This window comes from Ranitomeya variabilis, chromosome 4 (genome assembly GCF_051348905.1).
Source record: "Ranitomeya variabilis isolate aRanVar5 chromosome 4, aRanVar5.hap1, whole genome shotgun sequence".
Classification (NCBI taxonomy): Eukaryota; Metazoa; Chordata; class Amphibia; order Anura; family Dendrobatidae; genus Ranitomeya; species Ranitomeya variabilis.
The window spans coordinates 47,115,753-47,129,402 of record NC_135235.1 but is presented as its reverse complement, the minus strand read 5'-3'; the positions used below and the strand labels follow the sequence as shown (position 1 = coordinate 47,129,402).

The following is a 13,650-nucleotide window of genomic DNA, read 5'->3' as shown; positions in this document are numbered from 1 at the left end:
ATCTCCGAGCACTAAAAAATACTCGGAGGACCCCCGAGCGTGCTCAGGAAATCTCGAGTAACGAGTATATTCGCTCATCACTACTAAACAGTTAAAATGAACAGGCTCAAACTCGCATACACCACAAGGTCACTTCTAGGCTATTGTTGGAAAATTTCTTCCCCTAAAAGGAACGGTAAAATGACAGCAGATTAAATAATTCTAAAAGTATTCACATCATTATTTTAAACCTGGATACATTTCATCAAGGCCGGTAATAGGATATAATCCGAGAAGCTGGAGCTAAAAAGTCACGGACAGCGGTCAGAGATAAGACGCAGCCTAAAGATTCCCGGAGACGCGGCCAGATACAGAACCCGGATAGGAGAGGAATCGGGGCGGCTCGGATATAAAGTGAAGAATCCGCTGCCGCCATTGATGCGCCCACATGGAGGAGACGACTTCCGCTACGTAAGTGTCAAAAAGTGCGGAAATTGCCGAGGACCATGGATGTCACGTCTTTACACTGACAGATAAGGCATGAAGTGAATTTGAGAAATGCGCAGCATGTCTGCCATAGAATGCAAACCTCAGTCACATACAGGGGTTAGACTTTGTAGCGATTTCAACACTTTGGGTAGATCGGATAGAAGTCAGTGGAATGATGCTCAGCAATAACCTCTGTCGGCCAACCCTACAAATATCAGTGGGGCAGGTAGGTTTTCATGCACCATGTATGGGGTGACGGGGAGACCGGTTTATTACTTATTGGCTCTTTGTGAATTACAAGTCAATAAAACGTCCTTGTTGGAAGTAACTAAAGCAGTTATCAGATTCTGTCAATTTTATGGAAAATAAATCGCGTTTCACAAATGCTATAATTTTCTACTCTAGCTGAACTCAAATAGGAATTTATACAATTTTTTTTTTCTTTGTAAGTACACTAGGTTAAGTCATCAGGCTTAACAACCAATTATTGGGGTGGTGTTTGGGGTTGTTCTAGTTCTCAAGAAATACTGGACATACGCGGCCTTATTCAGAAAAAATGCCACTTTTTTCATGGTATATGTGTGTATATAGAGGTCACATTTACAAGGATCGATCAGCAGATTACACACGTTATTAAGTGTGTTTTCCATGTTCAAGAAATTAGTGTCCCCAGGCACAGCTTGCTGTAAAAAAATAAATGTTAAAACAAAACTCCGTTGCTCACCCTCCTCCCCAGGTCCATTGCAGCCTCTCCTCCGCCACCATGTGTGGTCTGCCTCATGTCGGCAGTGCTGCAGCCAATGTTTGAGCTCAGCAATTGCTATGTACACAGCGCAAACCACCAGGTTTACACGACTCCGACCGCACAGCACTGGTCACTACTGAGCATGTGCATAAGGTGCAGCACAGATTCATCTCAACTAAGAGCCCAGATCCTTAGATCAGGAACAGAACAGACATTTATAGGATATTTTATAACTTTCCCAAATAATTATGAGAACATTTACAGCACATCCTGCATTGTACTACTGTACCCAATTTATTATGTATTTTTCGAGTTGGAATTGGTTCATTGTATACGGACTCCACCAAAATGGACACTGGCTCCACAGCCCTGAAAACCACTGAGCTACTTGACTACAGTGCTGTGGACATGATGTGAGCGCTGTAAACTGCCAACGGTAGCAACAGTGATAAGGTAATGCTGGACCCTGTTTTGCCTTTTTACATTTTTTTATATAAACATCAAACTGCACCTAGGAACATAACTTTCTTGTGCATGTAAAAACACCTTTAGTAACATAGTATCCAATTTGGATCAAGAAATCTGATGACTGATTTGCTTTAATGTGACCTTTATTTGCACAAATAAGCCATGAAAAAAAAAAAAGAAAAAAAAGCGTAGTGCGTGGGACAAGTCAATTTTTGACAGTTGTACCCTTATCACATTTTCGCCATTATCAGAGACGAAAGTCCCCATGACCGATTGAGGGACAAGAGAACCAAACTGGCATCGTAAAAATCAAATAAATAACCCAGCGGTCGGGCTGGGACTTGCATCTTTAACACTGGTGATAAAACATGCTTATGCTTGTGTGAAGCTGGCCTGATGGCAAATTTTAGCAATTAAAATGAGAAACGGAGAATAAAATATGGCGATGATCCCCTGGGAGTTGATCATATGTCTGCTTGATGCCAGAGTCTCCAACATATGATCTTGGGATCTCTTATATTTATTTATAAGTGAGCAGCGTGGAGTATGAAGTGCGACACCGCCTACGGAACGTTTATTAATAAGAGCATGACATTTCACTGTAATCTCGTATATTCTCGACTAGCCCGATAATCAGAGCATCTTCCTTACCAACCTGCAATAATAAAAGCCCAAAAAGATAGAAATCCACTATCAGAAAGAAATGTAACAAGTAATATAGACACAATAGTTACCAGCCAGTAAGTAATATGGCCAGACCTCATCACAATGTTATCAATGGAGAGGAACTTGGCCATAGATTGTACTGTACCATACTACACAAGTCCGATGATTAGGACCACAGATATTGATGACTGGTTCCGACACATAGGACAAAACTGAGGCACGCCGCTGACATTGATGATGGTGAAGCATTACTGCACACGACATGGGGATATGTTGGCACTAGACAAATAAAATTATTATTGATGCAACTTTTCCAGCATGGAGTTCAATGGAAGTTTCCCATGACTGTGGCTTTGGTGTCTAATGAGTGCAACCAAAGTCATTATGATTATCAAGTCTTGGGACACAAGGATAAATTGTAAAAGCTTTCACAGGACAGTGGGTCATCCGGAAATAACGTTCCAGTAGAGGCTTCCAACAGGTACAGAATTTCATTAAAAGTTGCCTTACTTCTGCATTACAATGAAACTTTCTCATTGACAACAGTTTTTTGTGCAACCTGAAGTTGGATAGAGACATCTAAAATGTCAATTATAACAGTGCATGGCATTACTTGTCCCACATTGTTCCCAAAACACAACCTGTGTTACAGTATATTCCAAAGCTGCATTCACTGTGAGGCATGCCACTACCAGAAAGGGTCAAACTGTCCACAGACCGCCAATATTAGCCAAAATTCTATTATGCAGCGGTGACAATAATTGCAGTGGAGGTAATGCAGGCTAGCTTTTCGGATAGCAATGTATACACCAGGCGGTACAAATTAGGTCTAGACCATGAACAGGCAGGGACTAATGATGAAGCATTAAGCAATACAAATAGTGATGAGAGAACGTGTTCGCATAAGGTTATCCGAGCATGCTCGGGTGCTAATAGTGTGTCTTCGGCATGCTCGGAAAATGTGTTCGAGTCCCAGCGGTTGCAAGTCCCACGGCCGTTCGACAGGCGCAACACATGCAGGGATAGCCTAACAAACAGCCAATCCCTGCATGTTTTGCAACTCAAACAGCAGGGAGAAATGCAGCCGCGGGGACTCGACCATATCATTCGAGCACGCCGACACACTACTAGCACCAGAGCATGCAACACCATATCTGAGCACGTTCACTCATCACTAGTTACGAACATACATTGAGTCACAACAACAACAAAAAAAAAAAACACTCCTCTAAAAACCAAGGTGTACACAATGCATGTTAATTTCAAACCAGATGAGTTTTGTCCAAGCAGAAGATGCTTCAGGAAACTCGGGAGTAATTTTTCCTGAAGTTTCTTATGGGTACTTTTTCATAGTTTCATTATTTATTTATTTTTTTTTGCATAGTTTAAGCCACCTGCATTTTGTTTTGTTTGTTTTATGGCGGAATTTTATGATTTTTCACTTTTTTTTTTTCTTCTTAAGCAAAAATGCATCTTTGCACTTCACAATACAAGTCAGTTGGAAAAATACAAGAGCATCTTACGAGCGGAACACACCAAGAATGGACATATCACTTAACCGTTGGGTGTTTTTAGAAACCTGAAGCCTCAACACGTGTGCAACAAGCGGTTTTCATTTTAAATTCTCTTGATATGCGGTTTCTGCGGAAGAATCCGCCTGAAAACGTCATGTGCACACAGCCAAACAGAGGGTTGTGCTAGAAGTGACTGTAAATATTATTTCAAGTAAATATTTTCTGTGGATTAAATTTATAAATAGGTAAACACAGAATAATTCCGTACTTAAATATTATCCTTCTCCAGTTTTAGAGGTGTCATGGATGGAATCAGATACATTACATTAGCAGGATACACTGGATTCTTTAACTGTAGCACAAAGGGTTACAGACTGTACAGTCCATTTCCAGAGGCCAAGATGAGTCTCCCCAAGACCACACAAGCATTAACCCCTTGTGCAGGCCTCCTAACACTCGCTGCTCATTTTATTCCTTTCCATCTAGCAAAAGTGACTGCAGACAACTGACAGGGGGCAATGTCTGTGTAAGTCTATACCACAAAACTCAAAGAAACGTCTCTGCTCAACCAAATGCTTCTTCCGCAACGTGGGAGGCAAGAGCCCGAGAACAGTTCAGTCCAATCTTTTAAAAAGTAAAAGCGCAAAAGATTCACTGGCTGTAACAAAGTAATAGCTGCTCTAGTAACCCTGCTATGTAGACATATCATGGAGCTCTACATAACAAGAACACAAGGGGACTGCATCTACTGTATGTAGCTGTGAGAAATGGGAGCGTTTTTTTATTTTGGAGGAATAACGTTAAGGCCACTCCAGGGGTGTTTACAGATCCATGGGAGAATATCATTACGGTTCTCACTAATGGAGCAGATTTCCATCATTTTATTGTGAAAGCTTTGCAGAAAAAGGATTTAGACATGACACAAGTAGACTAGACTAACCGCTGCCATTTCTCAGGTGTTGCATGGATAAGCAGCACCACAGCGTATAAAAACCACAAAACAGATTCAGATCATAGCTTTTTAGTTATCCCAAAAACGCTCAGCCATTAAAGTTCTTCCAAACTTATAAAACTGACAATAGACTAGACGCATTATTAAATATATCATTAAAAGTTATCACCTAAGGGTGAGGAAAGGAAAGGGTAACAGCTTGTATATCTGCGAGTCCGACTGTGACCCAAAGAATAGGGTCTGAAATGTTCTATCAGAAAGCATTCCCTCTCAATAAGCATGTCAGATATAGCCAGATGCTGCGTTTGCCCAACTCGTGCAGCCCCACAGAGAATGAATGGAGCGGCAGTGCGCATGTGCAGCCCCACAGAGAATGGAGCGGCAGTGCGCATGTGCAGCCCCACAGAGAATGGAGCGGCAGGGCGCATAAGTAGCCCCACAGAGAATAAATGGAGCAGCGGTGCGAATGTGCAGCCCCACAGAGAATGAATGGAGCGGCAGGGCGCATGTGCAGCCCCACAGAGAATGAATGGAGCGGCAGGGCGCATTTGCAGCCCCACAGAGAATGAATGGAGCGGCAGGGCGCATTTGCAGCCCCACAGAGAATGAATGGAGCGATGGTGCGCATGTGCAGCCCTACAGAGAATGAACGGAGCGGCAGGGCGCATGTGCAGCCCCACAGAGAATGAATGGAGCGATGGTGCGCATGTGCAGCCCTACAGAGAATGAACGGAGCGCCAGTGCACATGTGCAGCCCCACAGAGAATGAACGGAGTGGCGGTGCTCATGTGCAGCCCCACAGAGAATGAACAGAGTGGCAGGGCGCATGTGCAGCCACAGCTACATTCTAACAGGCCATTTCAGATCCTTTTTATATATGGGAATAACCATTTAAGACTTCCATAGTGGGCAAACTCCATAAGATATATCTGATCATTGGAAAAATCACTGACGACCAAGATCAGGGTCCAGAGCTCCCCTTTCCTTCTCTACATGGCAACACTGAGGGAGTGTTTGAATAGAGCAGTTCGTGGGCATGCACCATCTCTCTAGTCAACGTCTAGAGGGCTAGGGCACCCCATAAGTGGCAGTCTCCGTCAGCTTCACAAACATTGAATGGAGAGACGGTGCAGGCTCCACCACTGCTCTATCCAAACTCCACATCCCAGAGTTTGTGCAGGAAGAAGGAAACAAACGGCCAGGACTCCTCTTCTTGCGAGTGGTGGCTGTTCCAAACATCAGACATTTATCCGTTTTGTTGTTGTCAGGTGGTAATAAATCTTTATTGTTGGAAAGCCTCTTTAATAACCGACCACGATACCATAAACCATTTGATTTTTTTCCAGGGATGGAGAGATACACAATAGGTTTTCCCACCAAAAAGTAACTTGAAATTATGGCAAAGCCAACAGTCACTCATGGATTTATCTGACGCGGTAACAACCACCAGATCAGATTTTCAACAATCAAAACCATAAATGTCACAGTTATCATTAACAATCAGAAAACTGCTCGATTCTCATATCACGATTTTCCTTTATGACAACGGATCCATCGGGATTTATATCTGAAGCACTAAAAAAAAAAAAATTATGGATTCTGACGTTGGGGCCATTGACTTTATGCAAATAGAGTCACTGCGCACTGTGTCGGCTATTGGTACCGTAATTTCAGTCACATTTTTGGTGCCCAACTAAACTAGGCAGATACTACCAAAAATTATGTCTAGCAACACATAGGGACCCTGCTGCATCATTCAGGTCAAACACCCCCATCAGCACCAACAGTCCGAATAGCGTTATTCAGGGCGTCAAACCCAATGGAGCCACAATGGATAAAATGTGATGTGATCATACATTGATGTCCAAATGCAGCATTAAGATATTGAAGGCCTCATTCAGACATCTGTGTTGCATCCATTTCTTTTTCACGGATACAACACGCAGCCATTCGCTGTTCCTTGTCTGTTTTTCACACACCGTGTGTTCGGGCAAAACTCATGGAAACATTAGTTGTTTCCGGTATCATGGATGAAACGTGCCAATACAAGTCTCTGGATCCGTGAACACGTATAGCACGCGAATGGCATCATTGTGCGGCCCAAACTTAACTCTGCAGGTGTAGAAGAATCTTTGCAATTTATTTATCCATCCCTGATAAACACTGGATGACACATTGATCAAAACACTGATGACACAGATACCAGATCATGTTTAAAAGGAAATATTGATCCTCTAAGATGATCGCTGCTCATTTACCAGCCTCTTTACACAGGCCGACGAATATTGGTAGAAACAGAATGATTGCCAATACAATGGTTTTGTCCCCATATACAGTATGTTATTGGCAGAATATGTTGTCTACACGCAGCTGATAATTAGCATTTTTAAGTTGCAATGAAAAATCTGATCACTTAAGTAACGAGCAGTTTGCTCATTCGACAGGGGAGCGCTGGCATGTTTACACGGGCAGTAGTCATGAATGAGCGTCCTTATAGACACTTTCATCGTTAGTAGCCAATCTAAATGTAACACGAAGAACCACATACTAAGGTCGATTATTGAACGTCCATACAATCGCTCATTCTTGATCACTGCCCTGCACAAAAATAGGCATCCAGTAATCGGACACAAAAATCGTTATCAGAAGTGCAGCCCCGTGCAAACCTGCTGCTAACACTGTATGGCGACAAGATAATTCTTTGGCACACACTGAGGTTGATCGCTTCATGTAAATGGAAACCAATGAGCAACAGTCGACTTGATACATTTTTGATTGGCGCATGGTCCAGGCAGATCTGAACTTGTTCACGCAGTTTTTTTTTTTCAGCGTGCTCTTTTTTGCAAAAATAAAACCACATTTTACAGTAACGTGAATAAGAGCTAAAAATCTCAACTGCTGAGTCTAAAGATGTGTTTAGAAAATGACAATGTTGCAAAACACAAGATACATTGTAGAGTGACAAATAGAGAAACATAAAGGAAACAAAACACACAATGGTCACCATGAATCGCAGGCAGGAGGACCAGCCAGTATCACAGAGCTCCTACACATGTCACAAATACAATCACGTGGCGCCATATTTTTTTTATGCTTTTTCCCCCCCTTCGCGATGCAGTTAAGCAGTCCCATGCAAAGTGCAAATGTATAACTTTATGCCATTCTCATGGATGGGAATTTGTGCTGAGCGAACGTGCTGGGATAAGGTATCATCTGAGCATGCTCATGTGCTAATAGAGGGTCTTCCGCGTACTCTAAAAATATGTCCGAGCCCCTGAGGCTGTTCGACAGGCGCAACACACGCAGGGATTGCCTGTTTGTTAGGTGATATCTGCATGTATTATGCCTGTCGAACAGCCGCAGGGACTCGAACATAGTTTTCGAGTATGCGGAAGACCCTCTGTTAGCACCAGAGCATGCTGAGATAACACCTTATCCGTTCGCTCATCACCATAAGGAATCATTTACACGTCCACTTTACACAAATAGAACACGGAACTGTCAGTGTATGGGCGCAGATCACATGTACATTTCACTTTGTGGTCAGATGCCCACCACAAAAAAAATATATATATATATTCATCCGAGTGACGAAACTCATTATTTGATCAATGGCACTATGAAAAGAAACAAAGCGGATGGAACACGGACGCCATCAGTACGTCATAAACTGACATCAGAGAGAACTCGGGATAAGTTTCCATCCTATTTGGCGCTGTGTACGCTGTTCTAGTAAGAAGTCCATAGAGCGCTCGGACGGCACCGACGCGCGCTCACGTTTTCCTTCGCGAACCCACGTGCAAGGATCCATCACCCCAAACAAAAAAGGAAAATGACTTTTCTAGGACTGAAGGCTTCTCCGTCCCTTAGTTATACAGAAAAAACCTGCATACATGTGAACAGCCCCAACACCATAGCGCGTATACGTTCTATGAAAAACGGACGCGTGAACGCCGCCTTACAGAAAGGATAACTGTAAAGCGCTGCGGTATATGTTGGTGCTATATAAATAATAATATTACCAGTAACTGGTGGACACATTCGCCCATCACCAGCAGCTCTTATACTATAATGTGCCCCCTAAGCCCCGCCGCAGGGTCCGGACCCCAGTGATGGCGGCACTCCGTGCACTTGACAGCTCTGACACTTTGTAAATATTTACACAAAAGTGTAAACAAACAAACAAAAAGTCTTAACTAGCGGCTGTGATGTGCGACATTTCCTCGTGCTGTGAGACATTTGTGCAGCGCTCCCATAGAGCTCTATGAGGAGACACACAGCGCCTGTCAATCACTGAGGACCGGCAGCGCCTGACAGGAGTTGTACTACCACTACTACTACTACTACCACTACTCACATCATCGAACAAGGTCCCGAGGTTGGCTGTGACCAGCAGGATCCCGGTGCCCGGGGCAGCCGCTCTCCCCGCCATACCGCTCCACGATCAGCGTCCACCGGGAGCAGCGCGGAGCATGGAGGGAATCAGCAGCGGCAGAGAGGGGGGAGAGCGCTCCGACGTCTGGGCTCCTCCGTGCGGCGGCTCCTGGACATCCCCCGGCCCCTCCAGCGCCTCTAGATCCGGCAGCCGCCTGCAGCACATGAAGCCATGCCCGGCCGAGCCTGCTGCACAACTTCCCGCGGCCGCAAGTTCCTGTGTCCGGCTCCGGCAGTGGCGGCTGTGCGGCGGGTGCACCGAGCTCCGGCTCCGTCTGCCCTCAGCTCCGCTCCTCTACAGCAGAGCCGCCGGGACTGAGCGAACGACAGGGGCAGGGGGGCGGGCAGGGGAGGAGGAGCTTGGTGACGTCACCGCAGAGGGGCAGGCCTCTGATCTCTTAAAGGGAAAGTGTCCACTTGACACCTGCACTCTGCATCTCTCTGCTGTCTGCTGGGGGTAGTAGTCACTGGTGTATACACATCGGAGCCTGCATGTATTCACACTGGCAAAGGATTGGCATACAGTCTTAAAGGAATTGTCCTCCTCTGCTGACATAGTTTTTTTACTTAGATCCATATATTTTGGGTTAAAAATCATTTTAGCTATTTGGTTTCATTGCAAATGTTGCAGGGTTGGCTTATACAGCTCTTTGTTTCCCTGCACACTCAATTTTGGCTTGGTCATGAATCAGGTGAGATGAGATCAGAAAATGGAAACAAACTCCCCCGTTACGGTACATTCCCACGGTCAGGAAACGCTGCGTACAGCCACAGCCTCCAGATGTTACAGCAGAGTGGAGGGGATGTCAAGAACTCCCATGCCCACTGTTCGTGCACAGACGCCCGCGGAGATCACCTGCGGAGACGGACATGCGGCGCGTCTTTCCAGACTGCAGCATGTCAATTTATCTTTCAGAGACGCTCAGTCTCCACAAGATAAATCTCACCCGTACAATGTATTGGGCTCGGTGATTCTGCACGGTTCAATGAACACATGCGGAATCACCGGCGTTCAATAGCCGGCAGCGGACATGTGCTGCATCCAAAGCGATGTCGGTTCCTGACCGTGGGAACGCACCCTGACACTTCAGAAGGACTTCACTAACAGACTATCAGTGAACTCGTTCTGCAGCAGGTAGTAGACACTACAAAATGAAGGCTGAAAGAGACAAATGTGCAAATGTTTTCATGAAATACAATTCCAAAAATGATTTTCCCCAAAATGTATGTATTTAATAAAAAAAAAAATTCAGTCCCATTGGCCCCCTGGTATATAACATCCAACCCCTCACTCCCAAGTGCTTAACATATGGCCCCTCGCCCCCAATGTACAACATCCAGCCCCTCACCCCTGGTGTATAACATCCAGCCCCTTACCCACGATGTATAACATCCAGCCCCAAACCCCCAGTGTATAACATTCAGCCCTTCACCCCCGATGTATAACATCCAGCCCCTCACCCACGATGTATAACATCCAGCCCTTCACCCCCGATGTATAACATCCAGCCCTTCACCCCCGATGTATAACATCCAGCCCAAAACCCCCAGTGTATTGCAGCGCCCCAGAGTCCTGGTCGTTGCAGTAATGTCGCTCTTCCACCAGGGGGAGTGATGGTACGTCTGATGGCACTAAAGGTGTTCACCTGACCAGGTATCACAGTCACACACTACACTTCACACTCCGGCCACCAGGGGGAGCAAAAGGTTCTATCTATTAGGCCACTCCTCACACTCAGGTAAAACTGGGGGCTGGATAGGAAGTTAGTGAGAAAGCTGCCTGGGTTCGACCCAGGAAAGACCTGTCAGGCAGACAGAGAGAGAAGGAGGAACATCGGAGCTGTAGACAGAGGTCCCTGTCAGGGGTGGGATCCTGACAGAGACATAGCAAGAGATAGAATGTTACGGAGCTGCGCCTGCACCTCATTGCGGCAGCATCCTAAGAAAGGACAAGAAGCGAGGTTTATTGTGGAGAAGTTAGAAACAAAATCACAGCACAAGGAGATAACACCAGGAGGAGTCTTGCCTTAAGACCGGCAACATCCTTCTGAGGCGCGTAGCCGGTGGCCGGAACACCGAGGGAGTAATTGGCTCTACGCATTACTTTGAACTACGGCAGAACAGTTAATTCCAAGTTGGCTGCCCAACCTTTAACCTAATGAAGACAACAGAGGCAAATTGTGGCAAATTGTGGGAGAGGGGCATCTCTAGGGTCCCTATAAAATAGCTCCAGGCCTACCCCGTCGTACGGGTGCGTCCTATCCATACCATCTGGGGGACACCATCATCATTTACCTTACTGGAAAGCCCTGGGGACATACTTCACCTGTGGGAAGGTATTCCATCTAGCTGCCATAACATCACCCCAGCGGACCCCTAAGCAGCGTCGGTCACCCTGACCGAATACCACAGGTGGCGTCACGAACACTTGACAAACTACATCCTTTAATTGGGCGCCCCTTAGCAGGGCCACGGACCGGGTCGGGCCACCGTGACATCCCCAGAACCGAGACAGAGGGACCCGGTACCGAGTACCCCACTGCCCTGCGCCTGGGGGCGATTCAACTTTGGCGTCACGAACAGGATCTACTTAAGCCTGAAAATCAGGTCATGTGTGCCTTGGAACTGTGTCTGAATTGTGCTTGAACTGTGATTTATTGCAAAGACTGTGTGTTGCCACTTGCCGCCAAAAATTCCCGCCAAAACCGCCGCCATTACAGCGCCACGAGGAGCGCAGGAGAAGAAGAAGGGCGTGCCATGGGAGGAGACTATCAAAGTGGCGCCAGAAGTGACGACCACCCCCTCCGACTACTTCTGCGAGATGACGATGTACCCAGGAGTGAGGGAGGGCGGCCCCCTGATTTGCAACAGCGGGAAACAGGGGAAGAAGGAGCACCACCCCCAGAAAATGGCGGAGCCATGTGCATGTGTGGGTGCAGACCTCAAAACAACGAGGGCGACCGACGAGTACCTCAACGACGACTAAGTGATCCGGGATTGTCCCCGCCGATCGGAGGCGGAACCGAACCCACCGCTGCTGGCGGATCTGGACCCCTTGGAACCGCGGGCGGAGGAGCCGAGTCAACCTACCCCGAACGTGGAGCTGACCATGACGAGGAAATGGAAGTCGGAGATGTGCAGGGGGGTCGCATTGGAAGACCCGTAGTCAGAGCCGCAGCCGATTCCAGTGTCCTTGTCAATGGAACAGATCGGCATCAGTGGAATCACGTCAGATGCAGGTATGGAAAACGCCCCTGCTCCCCCGACCAAACCTGCTCCCGTGACCGCTCCCCGTCCCGACAATGACCAGACCACCGCCGCTGAGCTCGTTGCGGTAGCCCCCGACACCCTGGAGAAGATAGTGCCTCCACTACCAACTACTATGGGGGAACCGTTAGACGTGAGCACCAACGGGGTGATCTTCAGATGGGACGCTCCAAAGATTAGACCGGACGGGTCCCGACAGGAAGGAACCTATATTGCTGTACTCACCTGGGAGCAGTATAAACAGTGCTTAATCTCGCACTGGAAAAACCAACAAGAGACAGAACGAAACGACCCCCCTAAAATACAAAAGCCAGAGACTGAACGCGGTAATAAGAACTCGGTGAAACAAGGGACGGTACCAGCCTTTCACCCGAAAAGGGGTTGGGGCTTTATACAGGAGCCGGGACTGCCGACTGAAGTCTTCTTTACCAGTTACAACGTGAAAGCCCAGTCCCGCGACGGGTATAATAACCGAATCTTATGCTGAGGAGACCAGGTGACCTACACTCGCCATCGGAGTGCGCAAGGGTGGTGCGCTCGGAACGTCAGGCGATGTGAGCCTACTGTAGCGCCATCCGCTGTCCCGACTAAGATTAATTCTGAACTGACAACTCCTAACGCGATTACTACGGTGTGCGGAGCTTGCTACCAAAACCGACATCCGAATCCAGACCCCTAGTGACTTGGCCGCACCAGGAGGACGACACGATGATATGCTACCTCCCCTAATCCCTACACCAAGTAAGGAACTGTTTATCTCTGCTTCAATTCTCCCCATCCTTCTCACCTCCTCCTCAGAACTGTTCCTTAACATACAATTCTCTGTCTCCAAGCCCAGACAGCCCCCTCATGCCCTCTCCTGCTCCCACCTGCTAACACTTTCTCTGCTCCTTCTCACTGCTGGTGATATCTCTCCAAATCCTGGTCCTCCTCACCACATCCCGACAGTCACTTCTACCTCCCATCCATGCTCTATCACAAATTTCCGTAACCTCTCTAACCTTATACCCATTCGCCCAGCCCCCACTTCCCCAGTCCCACTAACAGGAGCTCTGTGGAACGCTCGCTCTGTCTGCAACAAGCTTTCCTACATCCATGATCTCTTTGTTACTACCAAACTTTCCTTCCTCGCGATC

At 46.8% G+C, this 13,650-nt stretch overlaps 1 protein-coding gene across 2 annotated transcripts in view; it reads right to left on the bottom strand.

Annotated features, from left to right (window-relative positions):
* INPP5A (inositol polyphosphate-5-phosphatase A) overlaps positions 1-9,578 on the bottom strand; it is a 473,991-nt gene extending 464,413 nt beyond the window's left edge. The window contains exon 1 of one of the 2 annotated variants that reach the window (XM_077258448.1): positions 9,171-9,578. In XM_077258448.1, coding sequence (XP_077114563.1) covers positions 9,171-9,245 — 75 coding nt within the window. In that variant the 5' untranslated portion in view covers positions 9,246-9,578. The remainder of the gene's footprint in view (positions 1-9,170) is intronic. The other variant, XM_077258449.1, reaches the window with a different exon arrangement.
* Between the last annotated feature and the right edge of the window lie 4,072 nt (positions 9,579-13,650).